General features: G+C 42.8%; 3 protein-coding genes across 4 annotated transcripts in view; 1 reads left to right on the forward strand and 2 right to left on the reverse strand.

The window, feature by feature from the left end:
- gabra6a (gamma-aminobutyric acid type A receptor subunit alpha6a) overlaps positions 1–7,816 on the reverse strand; it is a 26,099-nt gene extending 18,283 nt beyond the window's left edge. Inside the window, exons 1-7 of the mRNA XM_036969664.1 lie at positions 7,779–7,816; positions 7,494–7,600; positions 7,218–7,285; positions 6,173–6,393; positions 4,897–4,979; positions 4,345–4,488; positions 1,403–1,555 (exon numbers count right to left, since the gene is read on the reverse strand). Coding sequence (XP_036825559.1) covers positions 1,403–1,555; positions 4,345–4,488; positions 4,897–4,979; positions 6,173–6,393; positions 7,218–7,285; positions 7,494–7,600; positions 7,779–7,816 — 814 coding nt within the window. The remainder of the gene's footprint in view (positions 1–1,402; positions 1,556–4,344; positions 4,489–4,896; positions 4,980–6,172; positions 6,394–7,217; positions 7,286–7,493; positions 7,601–7,778) is intronic.
- A 402-nt stretch (positions 7,817–8,218) lies between these two features.
- nudcd2 (NudC domain containing 2) lies at positions 8,219–12,433 on the forward strand. Its single transcript, XM_021583315.2, has 4 exons — positions 8,219–8,662; positions 11,065–11,113; positions 11,350–11,501; positions 11,680–12,433. The coding sequence occupies exons 1-4, from the start codon at positions 8,474–8,476 to the stop codon at positions 11,761–11,763; spliced, it is 474 nt and encodes a 157-aa protein (XP_021438990.1). The 5' UTR covers positions 8,219–8,473; the 3' UTR covers positions 11,764–12,433.
- A 44-nt stretch (positions 12,434–12,477) lies between these two features.
- LOC110504545 (cyclin-G1) lies at positions 12,478–19,247 on the reverse strand. 2 transcript variants are annotated; one of them, XR_002470610.2, is made up of 7 exons: positions 19,025–19,247; positions 17,044–17,307; positions 16,529–16,782; positions 15,469–15,547; positions 14,811–14,921; positions 13,512–14,064; positions 12,478–13,430 (listed from the first exon to the last, which is right to left on the reverse strand). XR_002470610.2 is itself a non-coding variant. In XM_021583309.2 (6 exons), the coding sequence occupies exons 2-6, from the start codon at positions 17,305–17,307 to the stop codon at positions 13,873–13,875; spliced, it is 900 nt and encodes a 299-aa protein (XP_021438984.1). In that variant the 5' UTR covers positions 19,025–19,247; the 3' UTR covers positions 12,478–13,872. The 2 variants fall into 2 exon arrangements, 1 of the variants encoding a protein (XP_021438984.1); XM_021583309.2 differs by having other exon boundaries at positions 12,478–14,064.
- Positions 19,248–19,932: the final 685 nt, after the last annotated feature.

Raw genomic sequence — 19,932 nt, forward strand, 5'->3', positions numbered from 1 at the left:
CACACAGACCACACAGACCACACAGACCACACAGACCACACAGACGAGGAGAAAGACAGTGTAGGCTACACTAATTACATGTGGCTGGGAGGAGAAAGACAGTGTAGGCTACACTAATTACATGTGGCTGGGAGGAGAAAGACAGTGTAGGCTACACTAATTACACGTGGCTGGGAGGAGAAAGACAGTGTAGGCTACACTAATTACATGTGGCTGGGAGGAGAAAGACAGTGTAGGCTACACTAATTACATGTGGCTGGGAGGAGAAAGACAGTGTAGGCTACACTAATTACATGTGGCTGGGAGGAGAAAGACAGTGTAGGCTACACTAATTACACGTGGCTGGGAGGAGAAAGACAGTGTAGGCTACACTAATTACATGTGGCTGGGAGGAGAAAGACAGTGTAGGCTACACTAATTACATGTGGCTGGGAGGAGAAAGACAGTGTAGGCTACACTAATTACATGTGACTGGAAGGAGAAAGAGAGTGTAGGCTACACTAATTACATGTGGCATGGGAGGAGAAAGCGAGAGAGAGAGAGAGAGAGAGAGAGAGTAAGGGACAGAGAAAGAAAAAGAAAGAGCGAGACAGACAGAGACTAAGGAACAGGGGGTTGTTATCATACCAGACACAGAGACAGAGGGTTGTAATCATACTAACCACAGGGACAGAGGGTTGTTATCATACCAGCCACAGAGACAGAGGGTTGTTATCATACCAGCCACAGAGACAGAGGGTTGTTATCATACCAGACACAGAGACAGAGGGTTGTAATCATACCAGCCACAGAGACAGAGGGTTGTTATCATACCAGACACAGAGACAGAGGGTTGTTATCATACTAGACACAGAGACAGAGGGTTGTAATCATACTAGACACAGAGACAGAGGGTTGTTATCATACTAGACACAGAGACAGAGGGTTGTTATCATACTAGACACAGAGACAGAGGGTTGTTATCATACTAGACACAGAGACAGACGGTTGTTATCATACTAGACACAGAGACAGAGGGTTGTAATCATACTAGACACAGAGACAGAGGGTTGTTATCATACCAGACACAGAGACAGAGGGTTGTTATCATACTAGACACAGAGACAGAGGGTTGTTATCATACTAGACACAGAGACAGAGGGTTGTTATCATACTAGACACAGAGACAGAGGGTTGTAATCATACCAGCCACAGAGACAGAGGGTTGTTATCATACCAGACACAGAGACAGAGGGTTGTTATCATACTAGACACAGAGACAGAGGGTTGTTATCATACTAGACACAGAGACAGAGGGTTGTTATCATACTAGACACAGAGACAGAGGGTTGTAATCATACCAGCCACAGAGACAGAGGGTTGTTATCATACCAGACACAGGGACAGAGGGTTGTTATCATACCAGCCACAGTGCGTGCAGGGACAGACTCTTTGTTGATCCAGAAGGCTACTTGCGACAGCACCACCACCATAATCAGAGGGATGTACGTCTGAATCAGGTAGTAGCCTAGCTTCCTCTGTAGTAGAAAATGAACCACCATGACAGAGTAGAAACCTGGAAGATAAACAGAGTAAGTATCGGTAGAGAGCAGCGGTGAGAGAGACCACAACAATGACATGGGAAGGGAGAAGATGTGGAGGGAGAAGACAGAGAGGGAGACATAGAGTGAAGATGTCTGACTGGCCCCCTACCCTGAGACAGATCAGATCAGGAAATAACAACCCCTTACCCTGAGACAGATCAGAGAAGAATAACCTCTATCCTGAGACAGATCAGAGAAGAATAACCCCCTACCCTGAGACAGATCAGAGAAGAATAACCCCCTACCCTGAGACAGAGCAGATCAGGACATAACAACCCCCTACCTGTCTCTGATCTGCTCTGTCTCAGGGTAGGTAGGGGGTTACAGAATAACAGAGAAGAGGAGGGGTGCAGAGGGAGAGAAGAGGGGAGAGAAGGGAAGTAAAGAGAGAGAGGGAGAGGGGAGGGGAGTGTAGTGTAGTAGTGTAGTGTGGTGTAGTAGTGTAGTAGTGTAGTGTAGTAGTGTAGTAGTGTGATGTAGTAGTGTAGTGTAGTAGTGTAATAGTGTAGTAGTGTAATAGTGTAGTAGTGTGGTGTAGCAGTGTAGTAGTGTGGTGTAGTAGTGTAGTAGTATAATAGTGTAGTAGCGTGATGTAGTAGTGTGGTGTAGCAGTGTAGTAGTGTGGTGTAGTAGTGTAGTAGTATAATAGTGTAGTAGCGTGATGTAGTAGTGTGGTGTAGCAGTGAAGTGTAGTAGTGTATTTGTGTAGTGTAGTGTAGTAGTGTAATAGTGTAGTAGCGTGATGTAGTAGTGTGGTGTAGTAATGTAGTAGTGTAGTAGTGTGGTAGTGTGGTGTAGCAGTGAAGTGTAGTAGTGTATTCGTGTAGTGTAGTGTAGTAGCGTGGTGTAGTAGTGTAGTAGTGTAGTTAGTAGTGTAGTGGTGTAGTAGTGTAGTAGTGTAATGTAGCAGTGTAGTAGTGTAGTAGTGTAGTGTAGTGGTGTAGTAGTGTAGTAGTCTATTGTAGTAGTGTAGTAGTGTAGTAGTATAGTAGTGTAATGTAGTAGTGTAGTAGTGTAGGGTTGTGTAGTGTAGTGTAGTAGTGTAGTAGTGTAGTAGTGTAGGGTTGTGTAGTGTAGTGTAGTAGTGTAGTAGTGTAGTAGTGTAGTAGTGTAGTAGTGTAGTAGTGTAGTAATGTAGTAGTGTAGTAGTGTAGTAGTGTAGGGTTGTCTAGTGTAGTGTAGTAGTGTAGTAGTGTAGTAGTGTAGTAGTGTAGGGTTGTCTAGTGTAGTGTAGTAGTGTAGTAGTGTAGGGTTGTCTAGTGTAGTGTAGTAGTGTAGTAGTGTAGGGTTGTCTAGTGTAGTGTAGTAGTGTAGTAGTGTAGTAGTGTAGTAGTGTAGGGTTGTGTAGTGTAGTAGTGTAGTAGTGTAGTAGTATAGTAGTGTAATGTAGTAGTGTAGTAGTGTAGTAGTGTAGGGTTGTCTAGTGTAGTGTAGTAGTGTAGTAGTGTAGTAGTGTAGTGGTGTAGTAGTGTAGTAGTGTATTGTAGCAGCGTAGTAGTGTAGTAGTGTAGTGTAGTGGTGTAGTAGTGTAGTAGTGTATTGTAGTAGTGTAGTAGTGTAGTAGTGTAGGGTTGTCTAGTGTAGTGTAGTAGTGCAGTGCAGTGCAGTTATGTAATGTAGTAGTGTAGTAGTGTAGTGTAGTCATGTAGTGTGATGTAGTAGTGTAGTAGTATAGTAGTGTAATGTAGTAGTGTAGTAGTGTAGTAGTGTAGGGTTGTCTAGTGTAGTGTAGTAGTGTAGGGTTGTGTAGTGTAGTAGTGTAGTAGTGTAGTAATGTAGTAGTGTAGTAGTATAGTAGTGTAGTAGTGTAGGGTTGTGTAGTGTAGTGTAGTAGTGTAGTAGTGTAGTAGTGTAGGGTTGTGTAGTGTAGTAGTGTAGTAGTGTAGTAGTGTAGTAGTGTAGTAGTATAGTAGTGTAATGTAGTAGTGTAGTAGTGTAGTAGTGTAGTAGTGTAGTAGTGTAGTAGTATAGTAGTGTAATGTAGTAGTGTAGTAGTGTAGTAGTGTAGTAGTGTAGTAGTGTAGTAGTATAGTAGTGTAATGTAGTAGTGTAGTAGTGTAGTAGTGTAGGGTTGTCTAGTGTAGTGTAGTAGTGTAGTAGTGTAGTAGTGTAGTAGTGTAGTAGTATAGTAGTGTAATGTAGTAATGTAGTGGTGTAGTAGTGTAATGTAGTAATGTAGTGGTGTAGTAGTGTAGTAGTGTAGTAGTGTAGTAGTATAGTAGTGTAATGTAGTAGTGTAGTAGTGTAGTAGTGTAGTAGTGTAGTAGTGTAGTAGTGTAGTAGTGTAATGTAGTAATGTAGTGGTGTAGTAGTGTAGTAGTGTAGTAGTGTAGTAGTATAGTAGTGTAATGTAGTAGTGTAGTAGTATAGTAGTGTAATGTAGTAGTGTAGTAGTGTAGTAGTGTAGTAGTGTAGGGTTGTCTAGTGTAGTGTAGTAGTGCAGTGCAGTTATGTAATGTAGTAGTGTAGTAGTGTAGTGTAGTCATGTAGTGTGATGTAGTAGTGTCGTGTAGTATTGTATTAGTGTAGTAGTGTAATGTAGTAGTGTAGTGTAATAGTGTAGTGTAGTGCAGTGTAGTAGTTTATTGTACTAACGTAGTGTGGTAGTGTAATGTAGTAGTGTGTGTAGTACTGTGTGTGTAGTGTAGTAGTGTGTTAGAATTATGTAGTAGTCTCTCTCTCCCTCTTTCTCTCTCCCTCCTTTTTTTCTCTCCCTCTGTCTCTAATTTTACATGTGATGTAACCTACAGTGGGTCCTTACCTGTGTTGGACTTGAACGTCTCCATGGATAACCTCTGTCCCACCAGGTCATACTGGAGCAGACTGATAGACTCCTGAGGACAGTCTACAGAAGCTTCCAGACCCTTCCTCCAGGTAAAGGTGATCTCACTGCTCGTGTACGCATCTGATGTATTCAGAAACAAGTTCATTCAGTTGTCATAACATTCGTATATATACTGTTGACAGAAACTACAAGACATCGTAGGTCTCTGAAATGGTCCCTGTTCCTTAATAAATAGTGCACTACAAAGGGGATATGTTTGAAAACTGTTTGAGGAAGCTGGAGCACAAGGATGTGAATTTACCTGTTTCAGTGCCATAAGCAAACTTTTCTTCAAAATTACTTTTAGGGCTGTCAAACGTTTCAATTTATTTTTTTATCGATGTAGTCGCAGGATTTGCTGTAATTAATCGCGATTAATCGTGAATTTGCTCAAAATGTTTGCTTTTCCAATACCAAAAACATTATATGACAGCCCTAATTCCTTTAGAAAAAGATCCAGAGAAAGGAGATCCTAGACTGACTACTCACAGCTGCCGAACTTGAGAGGACAGGCATGTCCGTCCATAGGGAAGTCCATGAGACTCATGGGACACTCTGCACTGATGGTTAGTCTGAGATACACATAGAATACATAACACTTCTGATTTCATCATCTGTGTAAAAACTGTGTATACAGTACAACACAACTGGTTTCCTATGTGCAGAGCACCATTGCAACGGCATTTTATTTTTCATAGTCTTAATTGACAGTCTTATTTGGCTACAAAAAAGGGGTTTATTTAAAACACTTCTTCCTGTAGGTACCTCGTGGTGAAGGGGTTCTACAGGAGGGTCCAGGGAGGAGGGGCTACCTCATGGGGAAGAGGTTCTACAGGAGGGTCCAGGGAGGAGGGGCTACCTCATGGGGACGAGGTTCTACAGGAGGGTCCAGGGAGGAGGAGCTACCTCATGGGGAAGAGGTTCTACAGGAGGGTCCAGGGAGGAGGGGCTACCTCGTGGTGAAGGGGTTCTACAGGAGGGTCCAGGGAGGAGGGGCTACCTCATGGGGAAGAGGTTCTACAGGAGGGTCCAGGGAGGAGGGGCTACCTCATGGTGAAGGGGTTCTACAGGAGGGTCCAGGGAGGAGGAGCTACCTCATGGGGAAGAGGTTCTACAGGAGGGTCCAGGGAGGAGGGGCTACCTCATGGTGAAGGGGTTCTACAGGAGGGTCCAGGGAGGAGGGGCTACCTCATGGGGAAGAGGTTCTACAGGAGGGTCCTGGGAGGAGGGGCTACCTCATGGTGAAGGGGTTCTACAGGAGGGTCCAGGGAGGAGGGGCTACCTCATGGTGAAGGGGTTCTACAGGAGGGTCCAGGGAGGAGGGGCTACCTCATGGTGAAGGGGTTCTACAGGAGGGTCCAGGGAGGAGGGGCTACCTCATGGGGAAGAGGTTCTACAGGAGGGTCCAGGGAGGAGGGGCTACCTCATGGTGAAGAGGTTCTACAGGAGGGTCCAGGGAGGAGGGGTTACCTCATGGTGAAGGGGTTTTACAGGAGGGTCCAGGGAGGAGGGGCTACCTCATGGGGAAGAGGTTCTACAGGAGGGTCCAGGGAGGAGGGGCTACCTCATGGGGACGAGGTTCTACAGGAGGGTCCAGGGAGGAGGAGCTACCTCATGGGGAAGAGGTTCTACAGGAGGGTCCAGGGAGGAGGGGCTACCTCATGGTGAAGGGGTTCTACAGGAGGGTCCAGGGAGGAGGGGCTACCTCATGGGGAAGAGGTTCTACAGGGGAGTCCAGGGAGGAGGGGCTCGGGGCTCAGGTTACCTCATGGTATAGAGGACGGTCCCGTTCTGCATGATGCGGAACAGCTTGTTGGGAGTGGTCATATTGTGTGCGATGGACTTCCTGGAGTTCCTGAAGAACGTGTCGGGTGTCCAGATCTTATCCACCATCTTGTTATTGAGACGCAGGATCTCCACGGCGCCGTCGTACTTCAGCCTCTCGTCCACCCAGGTCTGTCGGAAGAACATGTCGATGGTGTACTCCTGAGGAGGAGATAGAAGTCCGGGCATTATATGACTGATCACCAGACAGGTTCCTGATCTAGAATCTATATTCTACAGTCCTGAAGAAGGACAGAGGAATGTACAGTATGATATGCAGGTCCTGCTCCAAACCACAGACATAATACATGTGTTTCTAACTAACTGTCTACAGTTAAATCCATTCGAACAAGCCAGTCCAGAGAGATGATGAGATGATTAGTACAATAACTACCTATAGATATTCATTCATCAATGCATTTGAGCATTCAGTTTGCTTGACATATTGATCTAGAAGCTGAAATAAACATTCTGCCAGACCAGGACCCTCCACTAGTTAGTGTATTGAAACAGACTAATCAAACTAAATGGCTCATTATCTACAGTATAAAGCTGTCTGCCCATAAGGCAGCTGTGCAGTGGAACATTTTATTTTAGGTATTTTTATTGAACCTTTATTTAACTAGGCAAGTCAGTTAAGAACAGATTCTTATTTACAGTGACGGCCTACCTCGGCCAAACCCTAACCCGGACGACGCTGGGGCAATTGTGCGCCGCCCTATGGTACTCTCAATCACGGCCAGTTGTGATACAGCCTGGAATCGAACCAGGGTCTGTAGTGACTCCTCTAGCACTGAGATGCAGTGCCTTAGACCGCTGCTCCACGCGGGAAGCTCAGTTGTCACCCATATGTAATAACAGTATGTAAACATAACATATAAAGTTGCTAATTTACATTCACAGTTGATAATTTACATTCACAGTTGCTAATTTACATACATTATGTGACAGTAAGCCTATGTGGGAATATTCTGAGTGTCTCTTACCATTTCCACATCTGATACTGGTCCAAAGCTGGTGACAAAGATATCTGTTTTCACCTCTGTAATCATACCTGAAAAGGATATAGTGATTTTAATTGTTGCCCATGAAAATATGGAAAAGCTGTAGACTATAAACAATTATTTTAGAGAATCTAATCAGGTAAAAATACTGTACAATGTAATATCCCAACTAGGCTATTTCCCACTTATTCAATGAAAGGTTCTGTAGATGTAAGATACAGGAAAATAAATCAGAATAGAGGTCTAGGACAGTCCCACCTCCGGATCCTGGCCGCAACCTGTTGTCATATCCATCTAGTAGTCGGTCCAGAATACGGGTGATGTTTTCACCTGCGTAGCTTTCTTGTCCATAGACACGGCCAACACTGAAATCAATACAATAATAATTTATGGAAGTTTAGAACTGCCCTGTGTAAGCCTATAAACTTAGTAGGTTGAACCTATTAGGATTGGTATGTTTATTATCATACATAATTTATATACATTCAATAAACTATAGAGGCCTACCCAATGATACAATTAGAAAAAGGTTATTTTACTCACCAAGTCAAAGTGAAAAAAATCAGAATCATGATACCCATCCTTGCCAGCAGGTTATGCAAAACATTCCCTGTCAAACTGAGTTGAAATTAAATAGTCAGCCTTTCTCTGTCCTCCGCTAGTCTAAACTGAATGTATTTTAAACACAAGGATTTGTGAAGTAATCGAATTAGGAGATTAGCACAGAAAATCCAACCCATGTTTAGACTGGGACACTTGTTAGGAAAAGAGAGTGATGACAGAATAGATGGAGAAATGTAAACATTTTAACTGTTATTGTATACTCGGGGAACTATACTCTTCCAGTTGTTAAAATGTATAATCTCGGATGGAATTTCAAGGCTATGTGTGTTATTTTTAGATCAAGATTCTTGACCCCTTGACCATTGCGCGTCTAAACAGCAGGTGGCGGTCTCTGTTCCTTTTGGCGGTTCAGCCACCGGAAACTCAACTAGCGAGGAAGTAACTCCAGGATGTTTCTGGAAGAACTAACTGACTGGCGTAAACACTGTCCTATACAATTTTGGTCATATTTTCTAGCCAGTTTATGCGTATAAGTATATGTTTTGGAATGGTTACATATCGTTATGTCGGTACAAGTTAGGACCTGAACATCGTTTGAGAGAATAAACAACATTTAGCTAGCCGGTTAGCTAAGTATCAGATCAGGAGGCGTGAGAGGGTCGCTAGCCAGCAGCATGTCGGTCCACTTCGAGGAGAGAAGCGGCGTTATCCCGTGTAAAACACCATGGGGAAACTGGTCCCAAACCATGGAGGAGGTATTTATTGAAGTGAATGTACCACATGGGACGTCTGGCAAAGAAGTCAAATGTAACCTGGGATCCAAACAGATAGAACTACACGTCAAAGGAAAACAAGTCTTCAAGGTAGGCATCACAACAAACACATTTCAAAGTAAGGTAGTGAATGTTAATAAGGGTTAGCTGCATGAACAAAATCAGACCATTCTGGAATGAAAATGGATGCCCCCCCCCCCTTTAGCAAAAATATATTTAACCTAAACCCACCCTGAACGTTTGCAGAGAAAAAAAAACAAGTGACCCTCCTTTACCCCAAATAATAATCAAAACAAAGGGGATAGCAGAGAACATGTCTACTGTTTAACCTCACTTCTTGGGCGGACCAAAGCCTTAGATATGCAGTTTTAGAACGTGTTCTTAGTCGTAAGCATTACATGGCAACGCGTGAATTTGGATGGCACACAGGCCTGCGGGCCAGAAGGTTATGGATTCGCAGACCACGATGGACAAGAGTAGGGGTGGAAAAATCTCCTTTATAGTAAAAGCATTGCATGATTCTATCATGTTTTCAGGTCCGAGGAAAAATAAATTTTCATAAAAATGAGTCATTTTAGAATAATTTTTTTTAATACCACACAAATTACTGAAATTCCAGGCTAAGACTGGGCAGAGAGATAGGCCTAATTTCTTATCATATTTCTCCAATGCCAAATCAGTGTTTCTTGTTTGCAACGAAACTGTCCCTGTTTGCAAATAATTAAGTCTGAGATGTCATTAGGAATCTGAGCATGGTACTTATAAAAGTTAGGCCTACCTTTCCTACCCAGACAGAGGCCTACCAATGCAGAAAACTGTAAGCTTTAACTGCTGGCTACTCTTCCATGTCTTATCCCAACGAGAGAAGGTCACCAGTGTTTCCTTAAAAGTTGTCAGGGTTTAAACATCCTATTTTACCGAAAGTTAATAGCTTAATCAATTTGATTACTTCCCAAGCAAAGTCTATTTTTTTTGTCTCCTCTGCTAAAGGTTGTAGCTCCACCTCTAAACATCAAAGAAAGGAAACCATATGCATCATGGTAACTTCTTCACGTGTATTTTAAAGCTTGTTTCTAGAATAAAACATTGCCAAACAAAACGCTGTTATACAGTAGATCACTTTATATAATCAGATCCGTTTTTATTTTCTTCAAAACCTTAAACTAACACGGGGTGGGTCTGGGCTTTTTGCCCTTTTCTTTAATTCAAGGTAGGCCTATGGCATACCCTCTCAATTCGAGTCTTGGTTTTAACTTACCCTACCTCCATGTCAGTGACAGACTGTTATTTTAAAGAGTGCATGGTGGGTGAAGGAATTGACAAGACAAATCTATGGATATAGCAGCCTAATTCTGTCAAACAGGTAGGCCTACCTCTTTATTCTTAAATAGGAAGAAATAGGCTCCAACACAAAGCCCTCTTATTAGTAAAGTCTAATTAAAATGAAGATGTTGAAATGAATTATGCTTATTTTAATTGAACTTTTAGCACCATGAGCTGTCGATTTTGAGTTAATTGTGCCGTTGCTGCTTCAAGTTTCAGCACTGGAATGTCTTATTGTGAAGTCAATAACTCTGATAAATACATCAGGGGTAAGAAACATCTTGTTTTTAATCAATTATAGTAGTAGCAAGCTATTGAAGTTGATCTCCCTCTTCTTCATGCCCTCTGTCTCAAACCGAACAGAACATCAGCTAGTCCACAAGCAAGATTCTATTCAGAAGAAGCCTTTCCCTGAACAGCCATTGGTTAGGCAGCACACAATAAAACGTTTTTGATCAGCAAGAGCTGAGCAGGCAGGGATTCATGGTTGGAGTATCCATTGCCGTGTGTAATGCAGCCTAGTTTATTTAACACCATCCCAGCAGCTATCTTAGAAATATAACTTTGGTCTGTGCTTCTCCGAGCGTGCACTTCGTAGCCAATAGCAGCTATGGATCATTTGATTGAGACCACACTAAATAGCCTATAGGCACACTTGATATTGCACGCCCAGCGGAAAATCAGAGATGAGGGGCGGCATCGGACACATCAATATGTAGCGTAATAAGCAACTCAGTCTAAAACATTGATAAATATTGACATTTCATAAATTATGACCCTCCCCTGGGTCCCTCTCCTTGACTGCAATTGGGAAAAGCGTGACTTTCCTCCATGTAATCAAATGTGTACATGCTGAGGCCATCCTTCCAAAACTCATCTCGTTTTACCTGCATAGGTGACTCCCAGATAATTACCACGACATGTATATTCCCAAGTACACGTTATCTACAGAATGGTTTCTTGGTGAAGGTGCTTCTCTCTGATTCAGGTCAGCCTAACGTAGCAGGTGTTCCCAGAGGAAATGGAAGTTGGGTTAAATACTGTTTTCTGGCAAACCCGTATATGCTAGATCCAGGTGAATTTGTGTAGTCATGTGATTGTAAACTGCAAGCTTATTGGTCCATTTTTAATTACGTGTTTGCTCATAGTCATGTCTCTTGTACTTCCAGGGTAAATTATTTGGCATCACTGTTGCGGATGAAGGAACGTGGACATTAGGTGGGTTTCTACTAATTCAAATCAACACAATGGTTGAATGTAAACCTTGCATCATAAATCAGTTTTTCACTCCCCATCCCGTGGAGAAGTCATTAGCAGATATTGGTTGAAAATAAAGCCTAAGCGATCACTCAATTCAATTCAAGGGCTTTATTGGCATGGGAAACGTGTTAACATTGCCAAAGGAAGTGAGGTAGATAAAGTTAATACTCTCCCCCTCCACACGTCTTTTCCAGAGGACAAGTGTCTGATTCGTATCGTGCTGATGAAGACGAACAGGGAGGCAGGTAACTGCTGGTCCTCTCTGCTAGAGGGAGAGTACTGTGCTGATGCCTGGCTCCAGGACCAGATGCAGAGGAAACTAACTCTGGAGAGGTTCCAGAGAGAGGTGAGTCATACGAGACAGTCCCACACGGAGCCTAAAACACTTGACTACACTTCTCAATGGCCTCTTTCCTTCATCCACATTAATCTGTAAAACATGGATAGATGGAGGCATATTAACATGCAGGCTCTCTCTCTACATTAAATTAATGTTGCTGGGTCACTTCCCACTGTGTCAACAGAACCCTGGCTTTGACTTCAGTGGAGCAGAGATCTCTGGGAACTTTGCAGGTGGTGGTCCAGACTTCTCCAGCTTGCAGAAGTGACAGTTGTTAAACAGCAAAGGGGACCCACCCCACTGTACACTATGTCCGAGACTGTCAAATGGACACTGTTGAGGCTTGCTAAGGCCTAGGGGGTGAAGAGATTGTGCTGTGTTTATAACCAAGTGGGAAGGTGGTATTTACAACATACGACTGGGGAAAATCCGTTAAGGCCCCTCCAACTGGTAATTACTGGTGGGAAAGTACTTGTTATATCGGCTATCATCCCTGAGCACCGACTCGTCCCACATGCTGACCTCTCGTCACCTACAAATTAAATGACATTTTCAGCAGTTAAATCTAAATGTTTTTGAACACTTGTTTACAAGCATGGTGTTTCTCAACCGTTCAAAGCATATGAATGCAGCCAACTGATATTTTCAACTTCACAACTTATTACCACCTTCCCGCTTTGGTTATGAACTCAGTGCAGGATGAGCAGTTGCCTTTGGGCAAAGATCAGACAATGATTAGAATATTCTATAATTTGAAACTATAAGCCATAACTGTATAAACCCACATCCTGCCTTTTCTTTCAACCCTTGTATACATTTAGGATTGGCTTTTTTTTTTGTATTCTGCCAAACCTTTCAGACTGCATTGCCACAATTCAGTTAAATAGCTGTCGGTATGGAAATTCTGCTGTGGCTTTATAATAAATGGCTGAAAAGTTGTTTTGATGGATGTGGTTTCAGAACATTTGACAGTGCAACCAAACAGCTTTTCAATATAGTTTTATTGAAAGGTGTAAACACATGGGTTGAACAGGTGGTGTAAATCCAATTTTAAGGAAAAGTTTTTAAATTCCAAAACATCAAATTCTTTAACGAACAACTTCATTTTTCAGATCAATTGTGGGGCCTATGGTCAAATGCAAATGGTCTAGCAAATGCAAATCACAAACTAACTTAATTTCATATCTACTGTGCTTACCTAAGTGACTTAAGAGTGCATTTTTCAAATGGTTGTTTTCTAAAGGCTAAGATTTTGCCACAAATCAAGGTAATTCAACATCGCATTATGTGATCGTTGTTAGTAACCGTTGTTAGTAATAGTTAACATTACATTAGAAGATAGTGGTCGTGTCCAAAATGGCACCCTAGTGGGATACCATGTCATCCACAGCCAGTTTCAGCATGCTAACCTGCAAGCTAAAAACCTCGCCGACGTCACCGAGGAAACCTCGCCGACGTCACCGAGGAAACCTCGCCGACGTCACCGAGGAAACCTCGCCGACGTCACCGAGGAAACCTCAAACGTCCTCCACAAGTACAAAAAAAACATCAATATTTCAATAGTAAAAAAGGAAGCGGTCACCTTGGGTAGAGGAGTGTGCATTTAGGCCAGTTCATCAACCTAGGGTGGAAGTTAAGGGGTTTGGGTCCGATTTCTTGGTTCCATTGTTTTTGCATTTTCACAAAACCCTTCTCCCTCCTCTTCCACATAGTGGACTGAGGACCTAGGCGGTTCTATACTTCATTGCTTAAAACCAGCAACCACGATAGAATACTATGCAGAGTATTCATGTTGGTACTGATTCAGATAAGAACATACTGTATACACGCGTGCAAGCATTTCAACCAGGAAGGATTTAACCTTCGCTAGATGGCAGCGGATTAAACCCACTCTTGACCGGGCATTACTCCCTTAGTGTGCCTTCTCAATGGCACCCTATTCCCTTCAAAGAACAAAATCAGCTCTTATCAAAAGTAGTGCACTATATAGGGAATAGGGTGCCATTTCAGATGCACACTTAGTCAATGAAGCAGATGTAGGCTAATAAATAGTGAGCTTATTCAAAAAGTACCACGAGAACAAAAACCAGGAGAAAGGGGGAAATAAGTTTGTTACAGGTTTTCCCCTTAAAGAACTGCATCATCCATAATGCAGTTCTGTAAGGGAAATGGGTTAGTGATGGAGGTAGGTGACCACGTAGCAACAGTAGAGTACAAGAAGTTGTAGTTTTTTTGGGGGGGCTTTTAGGCAATTTTTTTCCTCCCCCATTTAAACTGAAAAACTAAATGTTTTTAGGGGAGAAGAGGTGGTAACCTACTTCTCCTTTTGTATCGGTGTACTCCTACTTTTGTATCAGTGGTCACCCAGCCCCAGGGTTCAGTAGGCGGACTCGGGGATTGTGGGCATATGGGCGATCTTGTAGTAGCTGTGTTTCAACATGCGTTGCGTTCTGCCAGAGAGTATCCAACGAAGCCTCTGGCTGTTGGGCCTGGACACCCTGGTGGTTGAATACTCAATCAGACACTTCATAACCAACTCTGTCACGATAACCAGGTCTCCTTCTCGGACCTGAGGAAATACGAAGAAACGGGGAGAGGAAAAACAGAATTATCATGCAGCACGTCCGAGCAGCAATTTAATTTAAAACCCTGTCAGAGAGCTTTTGTTGGTCCGTTTCCCCCTTTCTGTATCATTAACAACCCAGAGAATGTTCCCAATTCCAAAGGTTCTAAAATGGAACATGCCCTACATGTTCAATCAACTTGCCTACATTTGCCATGAACCCTCAACATTAGGTAATCCGTTGAGCAGAGCTCCACCACGCCGCAGAGCTCCACCACGCCGCAGAGCTCCACCACATAGCCAACGGTGATGTGGCTCAAAGGACACCTTATTCTCTGTAGCGACTGCAATACTTTTGACCAGGCCCATAGGGCTCCATTCGGGACAGAACACCTTCCGATGCTGGGTTGTGTTCATTAGGCACCAAACAGGGTGGAGGGGGGACCTTGGGCTAGTCCAATAAGGAACTTGTTTTATTTGAGTGTGTCTTCCCTCTCGTTTTCCATTTCAAACATTTACTGTTGTATGCCCTAATGAACAAAACCCTGTTACTACCCTGATACTACACATATTTAGTATCCTGTTACAACAGACATGTTTGGGGAGTGATGACACTGGGGTGGTAGCCTGAATCCCAGATCTTTTTGTAACCTCTTGCCAATAGCTATTCCCAATGTTTGGTGTGACAACAGAAGCAAGACAGTACAAACAGATCGGAGATTAGGCTAGCTGGCTAGACAGTAAACACTCACAGTGAGTTGCTGCTGTAGACACTGGAAGGTGTTGAACAGCTTGTCTATGTGCTCATGGTCATGCTGCTCCTGAAGCTCCAAGGCCAACAAGGACAGGGCAAGCAGAGAGGGCTGTGGAGCGAGAAAGAGGGGGAAGAAAGAAATTAGGTTAGTATGGAAACTAAATATTAAGAGTGATCTTTTTATAGATACATTTTACAGTCGGTTTGAAACTATTTTGAGTATGTCTTTCACCCTCAAAGCTCATCAACCCCTTTCCCAAGTGCCCAAAATAGGCCGAGATGCAATGTCACAACATGAACTAACCTACATATCCCAAGTGCCCAAAATAGGCCGAGATGCAATGTCACAACATGAACTAACCTACATATCCCAAGTGCCCAAAATAGGCCGAGATGCAATGTCACAACATGAACTAACCTACATATCCCAAGTGCCCAAAATAGGCCGAGATGCAATGTCACAACATGAACTAACCTACATGTCCCAAGTGCCCAAAATAGGCAGAGATCCAATGTCACAACATGAACTTGCCTACATGCCCCTTGCTCCTGTATTTTATAGTCAAGTTAAATTGGTTTTCCTTGACACATAGTATTGAGATATTCTGAATTAGACAAACACATTTGTTTTGACACTGAGAACTACAGTATCTTACCTTGACTTTGGAGAAAGTGAAAGAGCAATGGCAGGCTTTCAGCTGTGCTTCTAGTCTCTCAACGTTCATGATCTCCTTGCTATGGAGAGAGAATTTGTTTTAATACATTAAGTTGCTTGTAGAGTAAGGCATAAATAAGAGAAAGGGAAATTGTCATATGTAAATGACACGATGCACTGAACAAAAATATGAAACGCAACAGGGGTGGTGATATACAGACCATGCCATAATATGGACTTGTTAATTGAAATGCATTCCATGTGACTACCTCATGAAGCTGGTTGAGAGAATGCCGAGTGTGCAAAGCTGTCAAGGCAAAGGGTGGCTACTTTGAAGAATCTAAAATATATTTTCATTTAACACTTTTTTGTTAATACATGATTCCATGTGTTATTTCATAGTTTTGTGACGTCTTCACTAGTATTTTACAAAGTAGAAAAATGGTAAAGAATTAAGAAAAACCCCTGGACAAGTAGGAGTCCAAACTTTTGACTAGTAGAGTACATATGTGAAACTGAGTTTTAGTTAAATGCATCAACTTCATCCACATTATCCAAATCCCCCTGATATCCAGCCACTACTTTTAGAGCGTATTCACAGCATGTTTGAACACAAGCCGCCAGACAGGCTCAATCAGCTGCTTTGTGGAACGGCTTTATAATGAACAAATAACACAACAGCTGATTTATCTACTAACCTAGCGCACAAGTTGACTGCAGGTATTTAAACAATATTCCTAATTATGAAAAAACGTATTAAATCACACTGTGGGCATCTCAAAATAGCCTGATATACGGTTATCTATCAGGGGTGTCAAACTCATTTAGCACCGGGGGCCACATTCGGTCTCCCACGAAGACCGGAGGGGCGCACTAAAATCAGGTGATTATTAGTGAACTGGACACAGTTAAACTATGAGTGTAGGTCCATTATCCTTTCTACCATTTGTCATTTTAAAGTATATTGAGTTAGTATCTTATTTTATTCAAAACACCCACAGGCCGAATGCCATATGTTTGACACCCTTGATATATACAGTGTACCGTCCAAGTCATCGTACCCGTCATCTTCAAGCGTGTCCTGTATCCGGCTGTAAAACAGCCTGAGGAAGTAGAGGGCTGTGGGGGCTTTGACCTTCCAGTAGAGTTTCTGCAGAATGATCTTCTCCATCCTCATCATGTCAGACACAGTGAAGCGGTTCTGGCTGATCCGGATCAACTCGTTGGCCATGGGGACATTCTTCTTCTCCTCCGTGGTCTTCACAGCGATGTAGAAACAGGACAGGCCCACGCATGACAGGTGCTTCGGCTGGATCTGGAGATGGGAGAAAGGTTAAAGGTTATGTTTAAAATGAGAGTTCTTGAATGTCATTCATTTTAGGGGTAATCGTTGAAATATTTTCACAGTGAAGAGCCTGTACAAGATTCTGATATTACAGAATAGACATGTGATTTTACAGTCTTGCACCAACAGTCATTTGTTTCCCTTCCCTTGCTTACTCAGCTAAAACCAAATGAATAAAAAGACAGATTGGAATAATTCCTAATCAAACCCTGTCTGATGTCCAGGCTTTACCTTCATTACAGCGAGGAAGCGGTCCAGCAGGTTGACGGCCAGGGAGAAGGTCTCTGCGCTGAAGCCAAAGAACCTGGTCAGAGACAGGAGGTCCTTCACCTCGTACTCCCTGAGCCGGGCGGTCATCCTCAGGCCGTTGTCATGGGCCGTCTCAATGATCCTCAGCCCGCTCAGCTTGGGCTGGTACCTGAACTCCTGGTCAGTCAAAGCTTTCAACTGCACAGCAAAGGCCAGAGCCCCTGGTCCAGTCACTGTGTGAAGCATCTATGGAGAGGAGAGAATGTAGTTATGCCACTATTAAAGTACATTATTAATTCAAGGGAATTGATTCATAAGAGGGGTGGGTATCATTTGTGTAACGTTCCAACAGGAATCTGTTCCAAAAACTTGGTAAGGTACAAGGATGCCAACGAACAATGCATACAAAAGTAGCACAAATAATTAACCTAGCTAACTAGCTGCCGAATAGGCATCAACCCACCACGTAGCTTATTCGTAATGTCTGTCCATGGGCTACCAGAGTGAGGACAGACATTTTTCGGAATTAACGCGTTAGGTGAAAAAACTTCGTATGCGTTGTTTGTTGGCAACCTTGTTATTTACGAAGCTTTTCGAACAGATTCCCGTTGGAACACACCCGAATAAGACCTTAAATATTAATATTTTTCCAGTTAGGACAGTAACCATTTCGTTACGTCTGTGTAAGAAGAGTGATAGTATTGATAATATTTCACATAAACCATGAGTAGCCTAGCCTACTTAAAACAAGTTTTGAGATGTTTTGGCAGTATGTGTCACAACGGTACTGGTATGTTGGAAACGTGTGAATATTTTGGGGAAGTTACTGCCCAAAGCTATTACTCCTAATATTGCGCCCATTACACTCACTGGAGTATCTGATTTAGGCTTTGAAAAGGCTTTTAGGCTACCAGTGCCAGCCACTGGCTGCTGGTAAGCTGTGACTTTAAAAAACAAAACAAAGATAGAGCTCAAACTCTGCTCTTAGCGAAAATGTGTTTTGAGTTGCCTTTCTAGCTAATACCCCATGTTAGAGTTGACATTTCCTCTTCCAATCATATAATGTGGAGAGATCAAAAATAATGGAAAGTACCTACAAAATAAAGTATTTCTCAAATGTTGATTACTTGTCCTTGCCATTATAATTCACCTGATGATTAGACGTATGATGTGGGTTCCTGGATCGCCGGTTTACCTGGGAGGGGGTCCCTGGGTAAGATACGGTTCAAGTCCCCTGAGCTAGCTGATTACAGTATATCGTCATGTCCTTCTCCCCGGTCACCATGAATATGTAACGAACTGGATCGAACTGGTCTGAAACCTACTATAGGGGGTGGCAACTTACTACATGGGACATGTCTGGACATGTTAGAAAAGTAGCTCGTCTATCACATACACCCGTCAAATGATATAAGTATCTCTGTGTAAACCGTTAGCAATCCAATTGAAATGAACAATAAACCAATACCATTTAAAAATAGAAAAACGACAAATCTTTACTAGTGTGAGATGTGAACAAATAAAGTGAAGGAGCCTGCGTCATTACGCAGCGAGGTCTGCGTGATGTGTCAGGACATGTTCCCTGCCCATAGAGACCAATGGAGGATCCGAAACACCGACGGTAGCGACTTAAACGCAGCTAATACTACAACAACGTATACATATTTCTGATCCAAACAACAAGTGTCTGCATTATCAATTGGATGTTATTGTTAAAATTGCATCTACAACAGAGATTATTCACAAAACCGGCGCTTTTATGAGTTGAAGGCACAGCAAAAGGACAGTAGGCCATGGCAAAATAAACCGGTAACCCGTTAAGGCTACAACATCCAAAATAACTAAACGACCGTGTAGGATATCGTTGAAACAATATGGCTACATAACGACACGGTTCACCATTGTAACTGGCGCCTGGAAGTCAACGAGAAAGATGTATTATGGTGAAAATGAGTGCTCTTACCTTGTATTTGATATGAGGAGCGTTGGTTGTTGCAGTGGAACGTATCCAAACGTATAAAAGACAATAGTTACAGGAACAGATTACAGTAGGTACTTTAAATAAGAAAGCATTTAGCAAATTTAATTTGACCTCCTATGCACACCCCTTACCCTTGGCGTAAGGCGAAAGAAAAGGGTTTTTCAGCCTTTAGTACTACTCCAAGACCATGCCCAAAAATAGCAAGGTCTAATTGGCCAGTGGTGAAACGACACACCCTACTTCTCCGTTTTCATTCGATAAAAACCCATCCATCAGCAAGAAAGTCACACCCTTCACAGTAGTGGGTGGGGTTATGTTGTCATGGGGAGAGTAGAGGCAGGCCTTTGGAGAAAGAACGAGCCCCGGCACCTTGGAACGCACAGAGTTCCTTTCGAACTCCCTGTCCTATCTCCAGGATATGTGTTAGGCCATATTGTGGACACGCCGAACAGTTTGTTGCACACGGTCTATTGTTGCACAATGTAAATGGCATCTTTAGAACCATTAGGCATGTGCAGTGTGTCAAACTACTGTTATAAATTGAGTTTCCATAAATGTAGTGCATGTCAATTATTTATGAACCATTGTGCATTTAGTTCCAAACAACCATTCACCGATTGTCTTCTGTAACATTTTCACAACGGATGTAAAACCAATCATTCAGAAAAGGTACACTATTTGGTAACAGGAAACCAGTAACTCTGTGCCTGGACCATTCAGTCATTGCTCTGGACTCCAGAACAGTCTAGAAAGCCAGGGGCTCAAGGCGGAGAGAGTGCGGTGGTGCTTTGACACCCTATTAGCCTGTGTCGACATGAGAAGAGGTACAAACCAAACTTAAGAGCTGTCAGAATGTATTCATGAACATTGAATGAAAGAGGAGGTGAAAA

The sequence above is a fragment of the Oncorhynchus mykiss genome, chromosome 31 (genome assembly GCF_013265735.2).
Source record: "Oncorhynchus mykiss isolate Arlee chromosome 31, USDA_OmykA_1.1, whole genome shotgun sequence".
Classification (NCBI taxonomy): domain Eukaryota; kingdom Metazoa; phylum Chordata; class Actinopteri; order Salmoniformes; family Salmonidae; genus Oncorhynchus; species Oncorhynchus mykiss.